This window comes from Verruconis gallopava, assembly GCF_000836295.1.
Source record: "Verruconis gallopava strain CBS 43764 unplaced genomic scaffold supercont1.3, whole genome shotgun sequence".
Taxonomy (NCBI): Eukaryota; Fungi; Ascomycota; class Dothideomycetes; order Venturiales; family Sympoventuriaceae; genus Verruconis; species Verruconis gallopava.
The window spans coordinates 112,264-126,101 of record NW_015622139.1 but is presented as its reverse complement, the minus strand read 5'-3'; the positions used below and the strand labels follow the sequence as shown (position 1 = coordinate 126,101).

General features: G+C 55.2%; 2 protein-coding genes across 2 annotated transcripts; both read left to right on the top strand.

Moving 5' to 3' along the window:
• Nucleotides 1-1,717: 1,717 nt before the first annotated feature.
• PV09_00987 (uncharacterized protein) lies at nucleotides 1,718-3,853 on the top strand. The gene is made up of 4 exons (XM_016353817.1): nucleotides 1,718-1,858; nucleotides 1,920-2,108; nucleotides 2,160-2,861; nucleotides 2,922-3,853. The coding sequence occupies exons 1-4, from the start codon at nucleotides 1,762-1,764 to the stop codon at nucleotides 3,572-3,574; spliced, it is 1,641 nt and encodes a 546-aa protein (XP_016217912.1). The 5' UTR covers nucleotides 1,718-1,761; the 3' UTR covers nucleotides 3,575-3,853.
• A 4,205-nt stretch (nucleotides 3,854-8,058) lies between these two features.
• PV09_00986 (uncharacterized protein) lies at nucleotides 8,059-13,797 on the top strand. Its single transcript, XM_016353816.1, has 2 exons — nucleotides 8,059-8,816; nucleotides 9,005-13,797. Exon 2 carries the CDS (start codon nucleotides 9,012-9,014, stop codon nucleotides 13,017-13,019), a length of 4,008 nt encoding a protein of 1,335 aa, XP_016217911.1. The 5' UTR covers nucleotides 8,059-8,816; nucleotides 9,005-9,011; the 3' UTR covers nucleotides 13,020-13,797.
• The last annotated feature ends 41 nt before the right edge of the window (nucleotides 13,798-13,838 follow it).

Genomic DNA, 13,838 nt, shown 5'->3' with positions numbered 1-13,838 from the left:
TCTCTCAAGAGCAGCGACATCACGGTAGTCTGTCTCATGAAAGTAGTCTTGCCTGTTGGCCTGGACGAGAATTGAATAAGCAATTAACATTTCAAGCGAAGCATAACAAGATTCCATGGAGGCAATAACTAATACCGAGCTATGCTTATCAAGCCTCGGCACATCCGATACGAATTCTTCTGAATTGGCGATTTAGAACAAACATGACATAAGATGAGCGTGATTGAATGCGCTCTAGGCACTTCGGTGCATCCACGGTGGCTGCTCTCTCGCTCTTGGACCGTTAAAACGTAACTTGAACAATGTTCATGAATTAACGCTTTGTCGGGGTTTCACGAATCCAAATCAACTCATGATGACACGGTAGAAGTTTATGTGCAATAGGAAGGCTGAGCTTATGGTGTGCGTCGTCCATTAGCCTGACGATGGCACAACAAAACTTAAATGTGTTCCCGCCACGAGGAACACGACAACCGAAATTTCATGGGCAGTCTGGATCATGAAGATTTTCGAAATGGTCCGTTCAACGAACGAGATTACAGCAGCTGGCGATAGCCTGTCGGCGAGTGAGTATAGTTGTGAGTCAGCAAATCAGCAGCTGCAGTGCTAGATATGCCGCAGTTGCAGAGAGGCACGAATAACTTCTGAGCCACAGTCCAGCCTATCTATCAAATGAAGCAGGCTGGTGTTTAACTATGTTGATTTTCACGTTATGCGATAGATGAGATCGGCTGTTGAGCAGCTGATGAATGCTACAGCGTTCCCCAAAAGAAGATCAAGCAGTATCGGAAGAATTTAGCAGAAATCAGGTCAATTCTAGCGTGATATTTTGGTCTAAGTTTGAGATTTCTTCTCAGCCAGTCCCTACACGCTAAACATGGCGTAGCAGATGTTCTTTATAGTTTGAGGCATGTTGAAGGAGCCTCATTCGTCCTCCGCCTGAGTGATTCAGCTTGGCGCAATATGCGTAATCTGCATTTTATCGTGTCGTTTCACCAGGCTTCAGAAGGGGTCAGTGAGGGATTATTGAATTTATTGTAGATGAACGTAAATTTTTGAGCTTCGTTGTGGCTTTGCTGACGATGCGTTGTGCAGCTTGACCCCCCCTACATCACTCAAATTCTAGAGCTGACCTTGCAACGGCCAGCTGAAGTGTGGCTTTCGCCTAATATGTTGCAGAAATGATTTTCTTCTTATTTTCCTCTTATGTCCGTTGATAAATTTCACCATCAGGGAGTACTAAGCGAAAGCTTTCAACGCGTCATAAGCTGCTAGTTTAGAATCAATGTAACAGTCGTGAGAGCCGTAGCCGCGACATCCTTTGATGAATGAAGAGTAGGAACTCAGTCAACACGGTGAGGGATATAGTAATCGGCTGTCGGGATATCGATCTGGCGTCTTCAGATACACAGATGATTACTGTCTGTTCCAATCATCCAGAGGCCCCGCAAATTCCTTAACGTGCGTGTATACCAGCCAGCGTCTGTCTCGTAAATTCATGGGTCACTCATACAGTCGCAATGTCAAAGTACTAATGACTGAGTCCGAGAATCAACAGTTGTTCCAGGCCAGCATGATACGCTTTGTGGCACAAATGTGCCGGGTAAAGGTCGAATTCACTTGATCCTCAGCTTTTGCGGAGTGATGAGGCGGAGGTTTGGACCCCTGTCACGGTTTCAGCATGTGCACCCAGAAAGCTGTCCAAAAGCAGGAACGTGACATAACACGATTCTTAGCAGCATTCATGCCTCCCATTGAGAGATGAAGGTACTACAGGTAGTGACTGTAGCTTCTGGACTCGTTTGCCATGTCATTGCGGCTTCTGATGCCACTCGGCCTAGAGGAGTGGGCCCTGAAGGTACGGTCTGCCGTTCCATGATGAGCTTACAGGCTCGAATACTAATACCGTGGGTCTCTAGTTGCGAAGTATTATAAGTCCACAGAGGCCTTCAAGTGCATAAATCACCCTGATATCGTTCTTGAGACGTCGCAGGTCAACGATGACTACTGTGACTGCCCAGACGGTAGTGACGAGCCCGGTACATCTGCATGTTCCGGTGTCAAGCAGGGCCAACTAGCCATACCTGGCTTCTATTGCAAGAACAAAGGTGGGATGGTTTCTTTTGGTATCACTATTCATGTACATTAACATGTTGTAGGTCATCAGCCGAGCTATATTCCACTATCTTATGTCAACGATGGGGTCTGCGACTACGAACTCTGCTGCGACGGAAGCGACGAATGGGCCGGCATTGGCGAAAAGTGCCCCGATAAATGTGCAGAGATAGGCAAGGAGTGGAAGAAACAGGATGAAAAGAGGCAAAAGGCCTTTTCAGCGGCGATGCAGAGAAAGAAGCAGCTTGTGGCGGAATCGGCCAGAATACGCAAGGAAGTGGAGGATCGGATAGCGACACTGAAACAGGAGATCAAGGGAGCCGAGCTCCGAGTTGCGGCGATGGAGAAGGAGGTTGGCGAAATCGAGAGGCAAGAGCGGACCAAGGTGGTGAAGGCACCAAAGGAGGGCGGCAAGCTTGGCGTGCTTATTGAAGCGGCGAAGAGGCGGACGGAAGAGCTTCGAAGCAGTCTCCAGCAGGTCATGGAGGACCGCGACGATGCGAGAGCCCGTCTGAAGGAGCTGGAAGAAGTCTTGGCCAGGTTCAAGGAAGAGCGCAACCCAAATTTCAACGACGAGGGTGTAAAACGAGCTGTGCGTGCGTGGGAGGACTACGCTGCGCGAGAGAAGAGGCCTGACATGGAGGCCGCCATGGAGAGAGACATCAAGGAGATTGTGAAGAGCGACGAGGAAAATGGACTCAACTGGGCCGACTTCGCGGAGGACGAGCCCAGCGACGTCGAAGTTTGTAAGTGGCCCCTCTGACGGGACCCGCGGCCGCCCTGTTGCTGACCTAGGGGTTGTTCAGTGTACAGAATCGAAGAGTATCTTCCGAAGCCTGTTCGGGACTGGGTTGACCAGAAACTTCGCGGGCTCCGGGTGATGCTGATTGAGAACGGCATCATCGCTGATCCCGTGGCGTCAGAAGGCGGCGAATCAAAGGCGGTCAAGGATGCAAAGGACAGGCTGAACAAGGTGTCTAAGGAGCTCAATGACTTCAAGCACGATCTAAAGGTGCATGAGGAAGATCTGGTCAAGGACTACGGTCCGGACGATATCTTCAGGACGCTCAGGGACAAGTGCATCTCTACCGATTCGGGCGAGTACGAGTACGAGCTGTGCTGGATGGGCAAGACGACACAGAAGCCGAAGAAAGGAGGCGCGCACACGAACATGGGCACCTTCACGCGCTTTGACGTCGTCAACGTGGACGAGGAGTTGCCTTCAGACGGACGTGGCTTGGGCACTGGCGTCAGACTGGCGATGCTGTATGAGAACGGGCAGCACTGCTGGAACGGACCTGCACGCAGCACGACCGTGATCATGGCTTGCGCCGAGAAGGACGAGATCTGGAAGGTGATCGAGGCGGAGAAGTGCGTGTACAGGATGGAGGTCGGCACCGCCGCTGTCTGCAATGCCAACCTACCTAATCCGGCGCCAAAGGAGAAGGATGAGTTGTGAGTTGTTCAGATGACGATCTTGTAACCTATTGCGCTTGAATGGAGGAAGATTTGTGTCGCGGTGCACACAAAGAGAAGCGCTCTTGGAGGAAACTGCACGAGTGAGCGAGCGATTTAAGAACTTTAGCATATCCAGGCGTAGAATTGCTTATCCATTGGTTCTAGCAGCTATCTTCAGCATCGTGATTCTTAGTGTTGCAGATGGTATTGAAGCCGCATGTATCCAGTGGAGGCGGCCGGGCCATCAATCAATCAATCACATTGACAATGTTTGTCATGACTCGGTCCTTGCTATTGCTGCTGTTATCTCCATGACCGAGCGAGAAGGAAAGGACAGGCACGGGTTACGCGTTGGATCATGTACGATCCCTTGCTAATCAAGATGCAAGAGATTAGGCAGCGGCTTTGGCCCTTTTGCCAAGCGCCATCAATCTGTTCGGTCATGCGTTGGACGATTTCGACGACCGTGAGAGCATCTCGACGCTCATTGCGCATCAATTACGATAGGCACGCAGCGACCCCCAAGTTCTTGGGCTCAGCTTGACACACACACTCAGGTCGCCGGGCCCACAATCTCCGTTGTGCTGTAGCCTTACGAGGCCCCTGCCTGCCATGTGTTCAGCATCTACCATGGAGCGATCCTCATCAACTTGAAACCCCGAAAGCTGCAGTGCGAAGTTCTGGAAAGGTTGTGGGCATGCGAATCCTGGCCGCGCTGACACCGAAAGGATGGTGAAGAGCATTGCCGCCAGCGTTTTCGTCGCTCACGCGAACGCAAAGAAAGTCAATGCGGGCTTCCGACGCCTAAGTTTGGGAATGGGTCGAAGATCTCAACAACGGCCGTACGTGCGCTCAGGACGAGTTGTATCTTGCCCGAAAGATTTGGCCGAGGTTTCCGATCAGGCGACCGATTGACATTGCGGCACAAGACCGCGAACGGCGTGGAAATGGGATTGCTAGTACCAGCCTACGGAGATACTTTCCCCAGATCACGGGTTCTTTTTCTTTTTAAATTTTTTTCCCTTTTTTTTTTTTCTTTAATTTTTGATTTTTTGCTCGCGAGACCAAGAGGAAAAGCGCTCCGCAGCTAAAATAGGCTTCTTTTTTTGAGGTCCTCGTCCCAAAGCGCGTCGGCAGCGGGACTGATGTTGAAGTCATCCAACCCGCGGCGACACGACTGGCCGCTAGAGACGGATCGCGCTAGACGGCGAATTTGTTTAATTTCCTACAGCCATGACACGACCTTGTCGCGTGTCTGACGCGCGATCTGACACAATAAACAATGCGAGAGAGAAAGGAAGTGGAATGGCTCCAAGCCATCAGAAGAAGCCACTGAGATTGGAAGCAGGCTCTGCGCCTTGCCAGGTGAGAACAGTTAGCAACCTAGCCTTTAGCAGTGGAGCGGCGTACGGTAAGATTCGAGTACGGGGAGTTTGTAGCGCGGCGCAGATGCAGAAAGCGAGGCATCGTATTTTCCGAACAGCCCATGCGATCAGAGCCGGAACCGAGCGATCGTAACAGCAAGCAGGCGGGCAGGCGTTTGCGTGTGAATTGTTCAGGGTGAACGGGCGTCTTCCCAAGTGCGTGAGCCAGTTCACGCCGACGAAGCCGCTTCGGGGAGAAGAAGGACATCAGGATTTCATCGCGGATGGCCAAAAGTCACACACATCAGAAGTACGACTCGTGCTGCAAGCGCGCGCACGCATGCACGCACACAAGCATGCACGTCCGACCACCGTATTCACGAGCTCGCGGAACGCACGCACGCACATTTGCCTCGTCCACGACTGTTGACGGTTGTTTCGACATTTCCTATTCGCCTCAGCTCGCTTTCCTCGCCTTACCCCGTCCCTGCAGTGTCCGTGTTCTGGCCAACGAGGCATGATCCTAGCCGTCATTCGCACGTGAGCGGCACGAAAGGCTCAGGTTTAGACTTTCACAACGGTGCCGTCCCACGGGAGAGAGTGGAGAAGAAGAGGGCTGCCAACGTGAAGGCTTTGATTGCCTGCTCCACTATTTACAGTTCAGGATTCTCGCCGTCAAAATAGAGGTGTCAGACAGTGCAACCTGCAGGCTTGAGCAGGCAGTGAAGATCGTCGTTGCCGGATGTCTCGCTCCGAGGCAAGACAAACAATAAGAGTGACACAGTTGTCGTTTCCTCTTCTCGCGCATCGCTTCGCCCCTACGACGATGCGGTTTTCGGGCCTAGCGGGAACGGTGGTAGGGCGAAGAATGCAGCAAGAGATCTTCGTTTGACGCTATCGAAAACATCGTGTGGCCCGGCGCAGCTAGTGGCAGGGCACACAGTGGGAGGGACAAAAGGAGAAGACACGGAAAAAAAAGCAAGAAGAAAAAGAAAAGAAAAAAAAAAACCAGGAAGGCAGAAGAACCAGCGGGTTGGAAGCTTCGTCCCGACAGGCGTTTCCCGGCAAGCCACAGATGCTTGCAGCGCCGGGCGACAAGGTCGATTGGAGCGAAGGCGTCTTTGATTGACTCGCAGGGGCTCATGGCAGCAGGGATGAGAGTCGCCCAGGACGCCGTCTGATGGTATGATACAATCTCAGATTCATGCGGCCGACGAACGAGTCACAAGGGAGGCCGTGGCGAGAAGAAGGCGCGGAGGCGATCTTGTCCGGTCCTTGTGCCTGGCCGCGTACTGCACCGGCAGGATCGGAGACGGTTCTGCAGCGCCGGAGAGCATCCGCCGACTGGGGTGGCGATTGCTGGCGGGCAGCGAGCAGTGCGTAGCGAGCAGCGAGGAGCGAGCAGCGAGCACGCTCTCTGGCCAGGCACGGCCGAAACAAAAGAAGCACCACGGCTGTGGCTTGAACGCCTGCCAGGCAGACGCACTAGGGGAACGCGCACATGGAACCCGATCGGAGCTGAGCCGCGAGGCGAGCAAAAAAAGAAAAAGAACGAGGGAGAAACAAAAAGAGGGAAGGACATTTCGCAGACAGGGGCCGTCAGAAACCACAACGCACAGTGGTGGTGGCAGCACCAGTCGAGGACGCATTGTGTGTCGCATGTCGAACGAAGGGCGATCCAATGGCCGGGGCGATTTGCAGCGAGCGCACGGCAGAGAGAACCGCCAGGGGCGGCGAGTGGGAAGACACGAGGAAAAAAGAGACGAGAGTCAGAGAGCAGTGAGAAGCCACGGGGCCGCACAGCGTCGAGCAAAGCAGAACGGAGACGTGCGAAGAGCACGAAATCAGCCAGCTGCAGGGGTGCAAGGAGGATGAAACACCGCAAGCCAATGTCGACGGAGAGGAGAAGGGGACGGGTCGGGAGCAGGCTGGGAACGGGCGCGTTGCAAACGCGCAGGTGGTGGAGTGCGCAAGTCAATCTTTCGCAGTCGCAGCGGCGCTCCGTGCTGCGGCCCCGAGATCATAACGATTTCGCATCCTCGTTTCTGAGGACGAGCGAAGTCCATGGCCAGCTCGGGCTCAGATGGAAGGGGGCACGTGTGCGTGCGTGCGTGCGTGCGTGCGTGCGTGCGTGAGCGTGTGCGTTGTGTGCAGTTGCGAGTCGTGCGCGCTCTGGTAAAGCAGCAGTTGCAGCATCAGTCGAACGCGGTGCGGTCCTGCGCTACTTCTTGTATCATTTGGTGGTGGTGGTGGTGGTGATGATGACGCCGCCGGTGCTGCTGATGCTGCTGATGCTGCTGATTGCTGTCGCCCGTTGCTTCATCGTACATGAGGGAGCGGCGCGCAGCGCGTTGTACCTTGCATTAGCTCGCGGACTAGCGTCAAAAGCTTCTGGCGACGTTCGACGCAAAGCAAAGACACCAGGGAAAGAAAAGAAAGAAATGGAAAGGGGAGAAGGGAAAAAAAAAAAAAACAACGAAAATTGAAAGAAAGAAGAATAAAAAACAAGCCCAGCAGCACGACCAGCCCGACTTTGCGCTTGGGGGAGCCCATCCTTCGACCCCCGTTTCGCCAAGCCAGGTCGTCGTGAGGTCGTCGTGGGGCCTCCCTACACAGGCCTTTTGATCTTAACTCCTGGTGGCCGCGCAGGCGGACGATGCTCTGTGGAGGGAGAAATGGGACGGATGGATCACACGAAGAGAAAGGCCATGCTCGTCATTAGACAGTGATAGCCGGTCTGATTGGCTGCACCCACGCCCATGGAACTGTATGGTATTTTTGCATCCCGAAATTAGACCTCCGTCACGGCTCCTTTCCCTCTCATCCCCACCCCCTCCCCCTTCAAGCCTCAATTCCCCCCCCCCCCCCGTCCCCTTGGGCCGTTCCTCTGGCTTCTTTGTTAATTTTTTTTTTCTTTTTTTCCATTATTTTTTTTTTGGCCCATTTGGCGTGAGCGTTTGCGCGTGCAGGTCGTCTGTGTTCCTGGCCTAGCGCATCGGACCATCGGTCACGCCAAAATCGAACCTAATCCGCCCTACAAGTCTTCATGCCACACTCATTTCCCTCTTGAAGCAGTCTTCACCCAAAGGAAGAGAGAGGAGAAAAAAAAAAAAGCCACTTCCTGTGCCTCCTTCGCGAACGACGCGCAAGTGCTGTGTTGCTTGCTCGGCCTGCCCATCAGTCCTTTGCTTCCCTTTGCTCTCCACCCTCCTCTTCTCCCTCCTCCCCACCATCCCCCCAGCGCTGGTTCGGCTGTCCTCGATCAAACCTCAAGTCACAGACTCGGCCCGTCTTCGACTCGGAGACGCTGTCGACGCTGCCTCGCTGCCTCCCCACGTTCCTTGCTCTCCCGCGACAATCGACTAGTCTCCCTTCGGCTTGTCAAGACCGCTCCCTCTCTCGACTCTTCCCCAACAACCGGGATTCCCACCCTCCGTTGAAAAGCAAAGGCCTGGTCCATCTCGGTCCAACACACATTATTTCCTCGTTACCCTTCCTTTTGCTGCGTGCTAGCAGCGCCTTGCACGGCCGTTTCTCCCTCACGGCGTTCGCTCGTTTTACCTCTTGCTTTTTGCTTTGCTTTGTTTTTCTGTTCTTTGGGGTCGGCCGCGGCACTTGCAACCAGCTTCTTCCAGCGCGCTCACCATCGCTCCTTCTCACGCTACACCCGGTCCCCTTTCCATCTCGCGATTTGGATGGATGCTCGATCGCTCCATCGCGACAAACTCATCTGAGCACGCTTACGGCCCATACACATACCGACCTTCTTCCCCACCCAGATTTTGCTCTAGGTTTCCGTACGACGCACCCTCGTGACTTGGGCTCACTAGACGTGGACAAACCTGCCCTGCCTTCTGGCATATATTCTTACCATTGCGAGTATGTAACCGAGTCTGTCTTCTGCGCTACTGAGGTCTGGCCGCCCTCTGTTGGTTCGTTCATCGGGTCGTGCCTGGCCCCTTTCTGCCAGTGCAATTGAATGCTCAACAGTCGTGCTGCCCATGGGCGACCTCGAGCACTTCACCCGCAGGCCCCGTGATGTCGACACGCAAAACTAACGAGCGTAGGGCGAAGATGAATCGCTTCCTTACCAAAAAAAAGGCCAAGCGGGTGCAGCCTGAGCCAAAGTTCGAACTCGACCTGTCGAACGCATTGCCATCCACCAATGAACTCCGAACCAGTCTGTTGATGAGCGGGCTGTCCGCGCGGTTCAGCATGCTGAGGGAACAGGACGATCCAAACTCGATCATTGGAAAAGCCAGTGACGACAGCGTGCTCGAGCCGAAGCGTCAGTCACGTCTTCACGAATTCGGCTTCAAGCCAAGCGGCTTGGACGATATCGCAGAGGTCGCGTCCATCAAAAGCTCGATCCGACCGCCATTCGCTACCGAACGCAGCAACTCGTACTCGTCAGAGGCTGGGTACAACACCGACGGAGAAACAGAGACCGGAAGCATCATGAGCAGAGCGCGACATGGCGAGGGCAACGTCTTGTTTGGGGGTCGTCAGAAGATCACGAGAATAGCCGGCGACGGGAAGGGTCGAACGCTGTACGACGACGACGTGGCAATGTCTACCTTTCAAAGATGGCGGGCAGAAGAGCGGCAGAGAGAAAGAGAAGCTGCCAACGCAGCAGGGGACAGGAAGTTCAGCTTTGAGGATGAAGGAAAAAGCCCTGCGAAGCCTGGATCGTACCCTACCTCTGTCGCCGGTTCGCTCAAACGTCAGACGTCCACCTCCACAGCCACATCAGGGCAAGATTCGCGTTCGTCTACCGCCGCCACCTCGATAAACTCCCAGGGCACGCCTTCGACGGCAATGTCACCCCCTACCGGCTTTTCGTCCTTCAACTTCGGCTCTTCCGTCGCCAACGCTGCGTCGACTGCGTCGTCGCCGCAGCCACAAGATTCGACTCGGCAGCAGCAGCCGCCGCCGCCGCCGCCAACACAGTCTCCGACGCCCGCATCTACGCCGGCCATGGAACGCTCGGCGACGAAGAAGAGACTGTATGACCAAGGTCTAAACCGCGAACTCCAGGACCAGCAGAGCAACGCGTTGAACAGACTTCAGTCGTTCAATAAACGTCCGGGCGCCAATGGGCGAACAACGCCGGACCTGTTCCAGCCTCGCAATGGGTTCCCCGCGGTGGACAATTCCATCCGTACAGGTGCACCCGCCCAGCGTTCCGCTAGTCCTACGCCGGTCTCGCCCCTGGAGAAGCTTAATGCTGCGAACGGGCTGCCAGGCAAAGACGTCAAAATCGGCCGGTCGAATACGGGTGCGCGATCGCCGATGCCCACGTCGCCGCTTCCCTCGATCACGCCTCAGGCCAAGGATGGTTCTCATCATGAGGTGTTATCTTCCGCCCTCAACCCCAACGACCGCGGTAAAGCGACGGCAATGGGCGTCTTCAACAAGCCGAAGCAGTTCAGCGAGCAGCAGTTCCTTGAACGGCAAAGGACTCTGCGGATGGGCCGCGAAACGCCAACGCAACGTGAGAACGGCATCGACGCCATCGCCGAATCTCCAAAGGAGGCAGAGGAACCGCAGGTCGACGGATCGAGCGTGCCGTCCCCACATTCTGCCGCTCCAACATCGGTTTCATCTCCGGCGACGATCAAGACGTCGACTAAGACTGCACCTCCTCCAGTAGCAGCCCCGGCGGTACCTTCGGTAGCTGGCAGACCCCCACCTCCGTCAGCCTGGGATCGATCACGATCTGTCTCGAACGGACCGTTCAACCGCTCGCGATCCGCTTCCAACAGCGATCAAACCGAGACCCCAGTCAGACCTTCGCCATTTTCAGCTTTTCAAAAGGCTGCCAGCCAGTTGAAAGGAGGGGCCGGTCTTCTGGATGAGAAGAACGACTCGCCCCAGATGCCGCCGAAGAACAAGTTCACGTTCATCGACGATAGCGAAAGTGATTACGAGGATGAGAAGGCCGCCCATTCCGCCCAGGCGCCGCGCAACGGACGCCTGCCACTGAATGCGTTGATTCCCGACAGCGCTCCGCTGGCTCCACCTCCGGTACACGAGCATCCCGCGTTCCGAAATTCGCCCCAACCATCGCGAGAAGATTTGCGAGTCGACGTACGCAAACCCGCTGTGGAAACAGAGTTTCGCTCGGAGAACAAATCGCAGCCCGCTGGCGTGGACTCGCCAACGCTGCCAGCAGCCACCAGCAATGGCCTGAGTGGCATGATCCGTCATCTTCGTAACACCAGCGCAACGTCGACGTATTCGACCATGACCATGCAGACAACCGGGCCAGGGGCCACCTCGAATTTTCAGACCAGAAACGTCAACTCTCTGCAGAGCGGTTCCAACAGCGCTGGTGCTGTGAACACTGCGCATTCGAGTTACAGCCATTCCAATCCATGGGACTTGGAAGATTTCAACGGCGAGTACAGCGTACGGGATTCGGCTGTAAGTCCAATCGAGGATGAGGGCCCCAAAGATCCGGTCGCTGAGGTGGCTCCGTTGAGGACGGCGCAAAAGCAAGACGGTAGCCAAGAGAGCTCGTGGCAGCATGAGCTGAGCAAGAAAACGCACACTCGGGGCGGCAGCACGGAGACACAGCACGAACGAGAGGCACTCGCGAATGAGTTGGCCTTGCGACAGAAGGCCATTCAGGAAAAGCTAAGAGAGAGGGCCGAGAGCGATATGAGGTCAGCAAGTCCTACGGCTGGCAAGTCTCAAGGTCCGTTCATGGGCATTCTCCGACAGAAGTCAAGCTTCGACAATTTCAGAAGCCGCGACAACTCGAGGACCCGAGACGAGTCGCGGCCAAGGGCCCAGTCGAGGTCGCGAGGAGAATCAAGACCTCGCGGTGAGGACAAGGTGTCGCGTATTCTCGGCGTAAACGGGTCTTCCACGACTCTGGTGACCGGAGCATCGCCGTCGATGACTGGTATGCACGACCGTCCGTCGTGGGACACTGATCGCGGCTACCCGCCCCCGCGATCTGTGCCGATGCCGATGCCTCGACCTTCCAAGGAGCTTCAGCAAGGAGGCTACGGATCGGTGCCAGGTTCGACGCCTGCTTCGAGACCAAGCACTGGCCGCGACAGCAGCGAGGATAAGGTGCGCTCCAGATCCAACTCTAACGTGGGCACGCAGCAACGAAGTCGCTCCAACTCGGAGCAGTCCAACGGCCGGTCAAGAAGTCGACAGGGCCGCTACCGCGACGACATGGCGCAGGCGGGCACGGAAGCTACTATTCCCGAGCACGTCCCTCCGCAAGGTCCAGCACCGACGCAGCCGATACCTGAGGTCCCCGAGAGTCCCACGCAGGTAAGAGGACTGCGGGAATACAAGCCAGTTGACGCCTCCACGTTCGAGCAGAAGGGCCTGTGGCCCCCTCCCCAAAACCCCATAGTTCACCCCCTTGGCGTTCCGTCTCCGCGACCGTCTCCGGGACTTGCGCCAAACGGGACGTTGTCTCCAGCTCTTAACATGTCGTCGCCTCGGCCGTCTCCCGGCTTTGCTCCGGGTCTGTCGCCAGGTCTCAACCAGATGAGCCCCACCATCTTCGGATCCGGACGTGCCACGCCGAATCCTGCCTTTGCGAACCCAACTCCTCCGCTCTCATCTTCGTCCACGCCCACGGCTTCGTCCTTCTCCGCGAGCACGCCAAATCTGCTTGCGGGCGCTAGCATGAAAGCCGCTCGTCAACGAAAGATGTCGATCAAGAAGTCGGACATTGGCGAGCCAGTGCTCATCTCAACCACCTCAGTCGTCGATACGATCGATCTGCCTGCTGGTGCTTCGCTCAAAAACGGTATGGAACCGCCGCCGGTACCGCCTATCAATCCTCGCAGGAAACGTTTTGCTTTCGGACGTGCAGACACCGAACCGCCAGAGCCTCCATTCGCTTCGGCTTCGTACGGCTCAGGCTCTCAGTCTTCTGACGAGGCACCCAAGCCACCACGCACTCGTCACAGGCTGAAGAAGTCGTCCTCTGACGGTGCCAAGATCGGCCTCTACATCCGAGCACAGCAAGAAGGCTCGGCAGTCAAGTCGACCCCTGCTCTGCAGCATCTGCAGTCCTCACCTCCTCGCATGCAAAATGGCATGTTCTAGGTCGAATCACCGTCTGCTTCCTACCGTACTCATTCACCTCCAAGCCGGCGGCTGTACGGCTCTGACCTACGCCGCAACAAAGTGTACAAATAAAGAAGAGTTTCTATTCTAAGCGTCGTGCTTCGGCGCACGCGTGTCAAAGGACGGGTAGAATCCGCGAAGGATTCCTTCTCTTGACGCATGACACCAATCTTTGCGGCATGTTCGCTTATCTCGTTGTGCCCTATGAGGTGGGCAGCTTCTTACTGAAACAGGACATATTTTGCTTCTTTTAGGTCATCGCCGTGATTAGTCCACACTATGGGTTGACTGCAGGCGGGCTTCTGTATAATCTGTAGTGGCTGGTCACCGACGACGTTGACCGCGAAATTAGGTTTTTTTTTTCCATATCGTCTTTTCTGGTCATGTTTCATGGGTTATGGAATGTCAAACGGGCACACTACACGGTAGCAACAGAGTAGAGCGGTTGCTCTCGCGAATGGGATAAGGAATATTACGGCCGTGCACTCGTTAGTGTCTATCGTCTCTTGTATTTAGTTTTGATTCCGACTTCCGGAGGAGCTTGGTTCTCCTCTTTCTACCCGATCTGGCCTGGAACGAGAGAGAGAGAGAGAGAGAGGATCATCGGCTGAGAGGGAAATAGGAAGTAGCATCGGGGAGATATGGTTCACGAAGAATGTTGTCATCCTGGCTGACCGGAAGCTCGACCTTTGCGGAGTACTGTGGACTGAAAGGAGCTTTGTACAGAGGAATTCAAGCAATTGACCAACGAGAGGACGTTGCAGGTTCAGATACCTAGAGTGACAACGAAGATGTTCG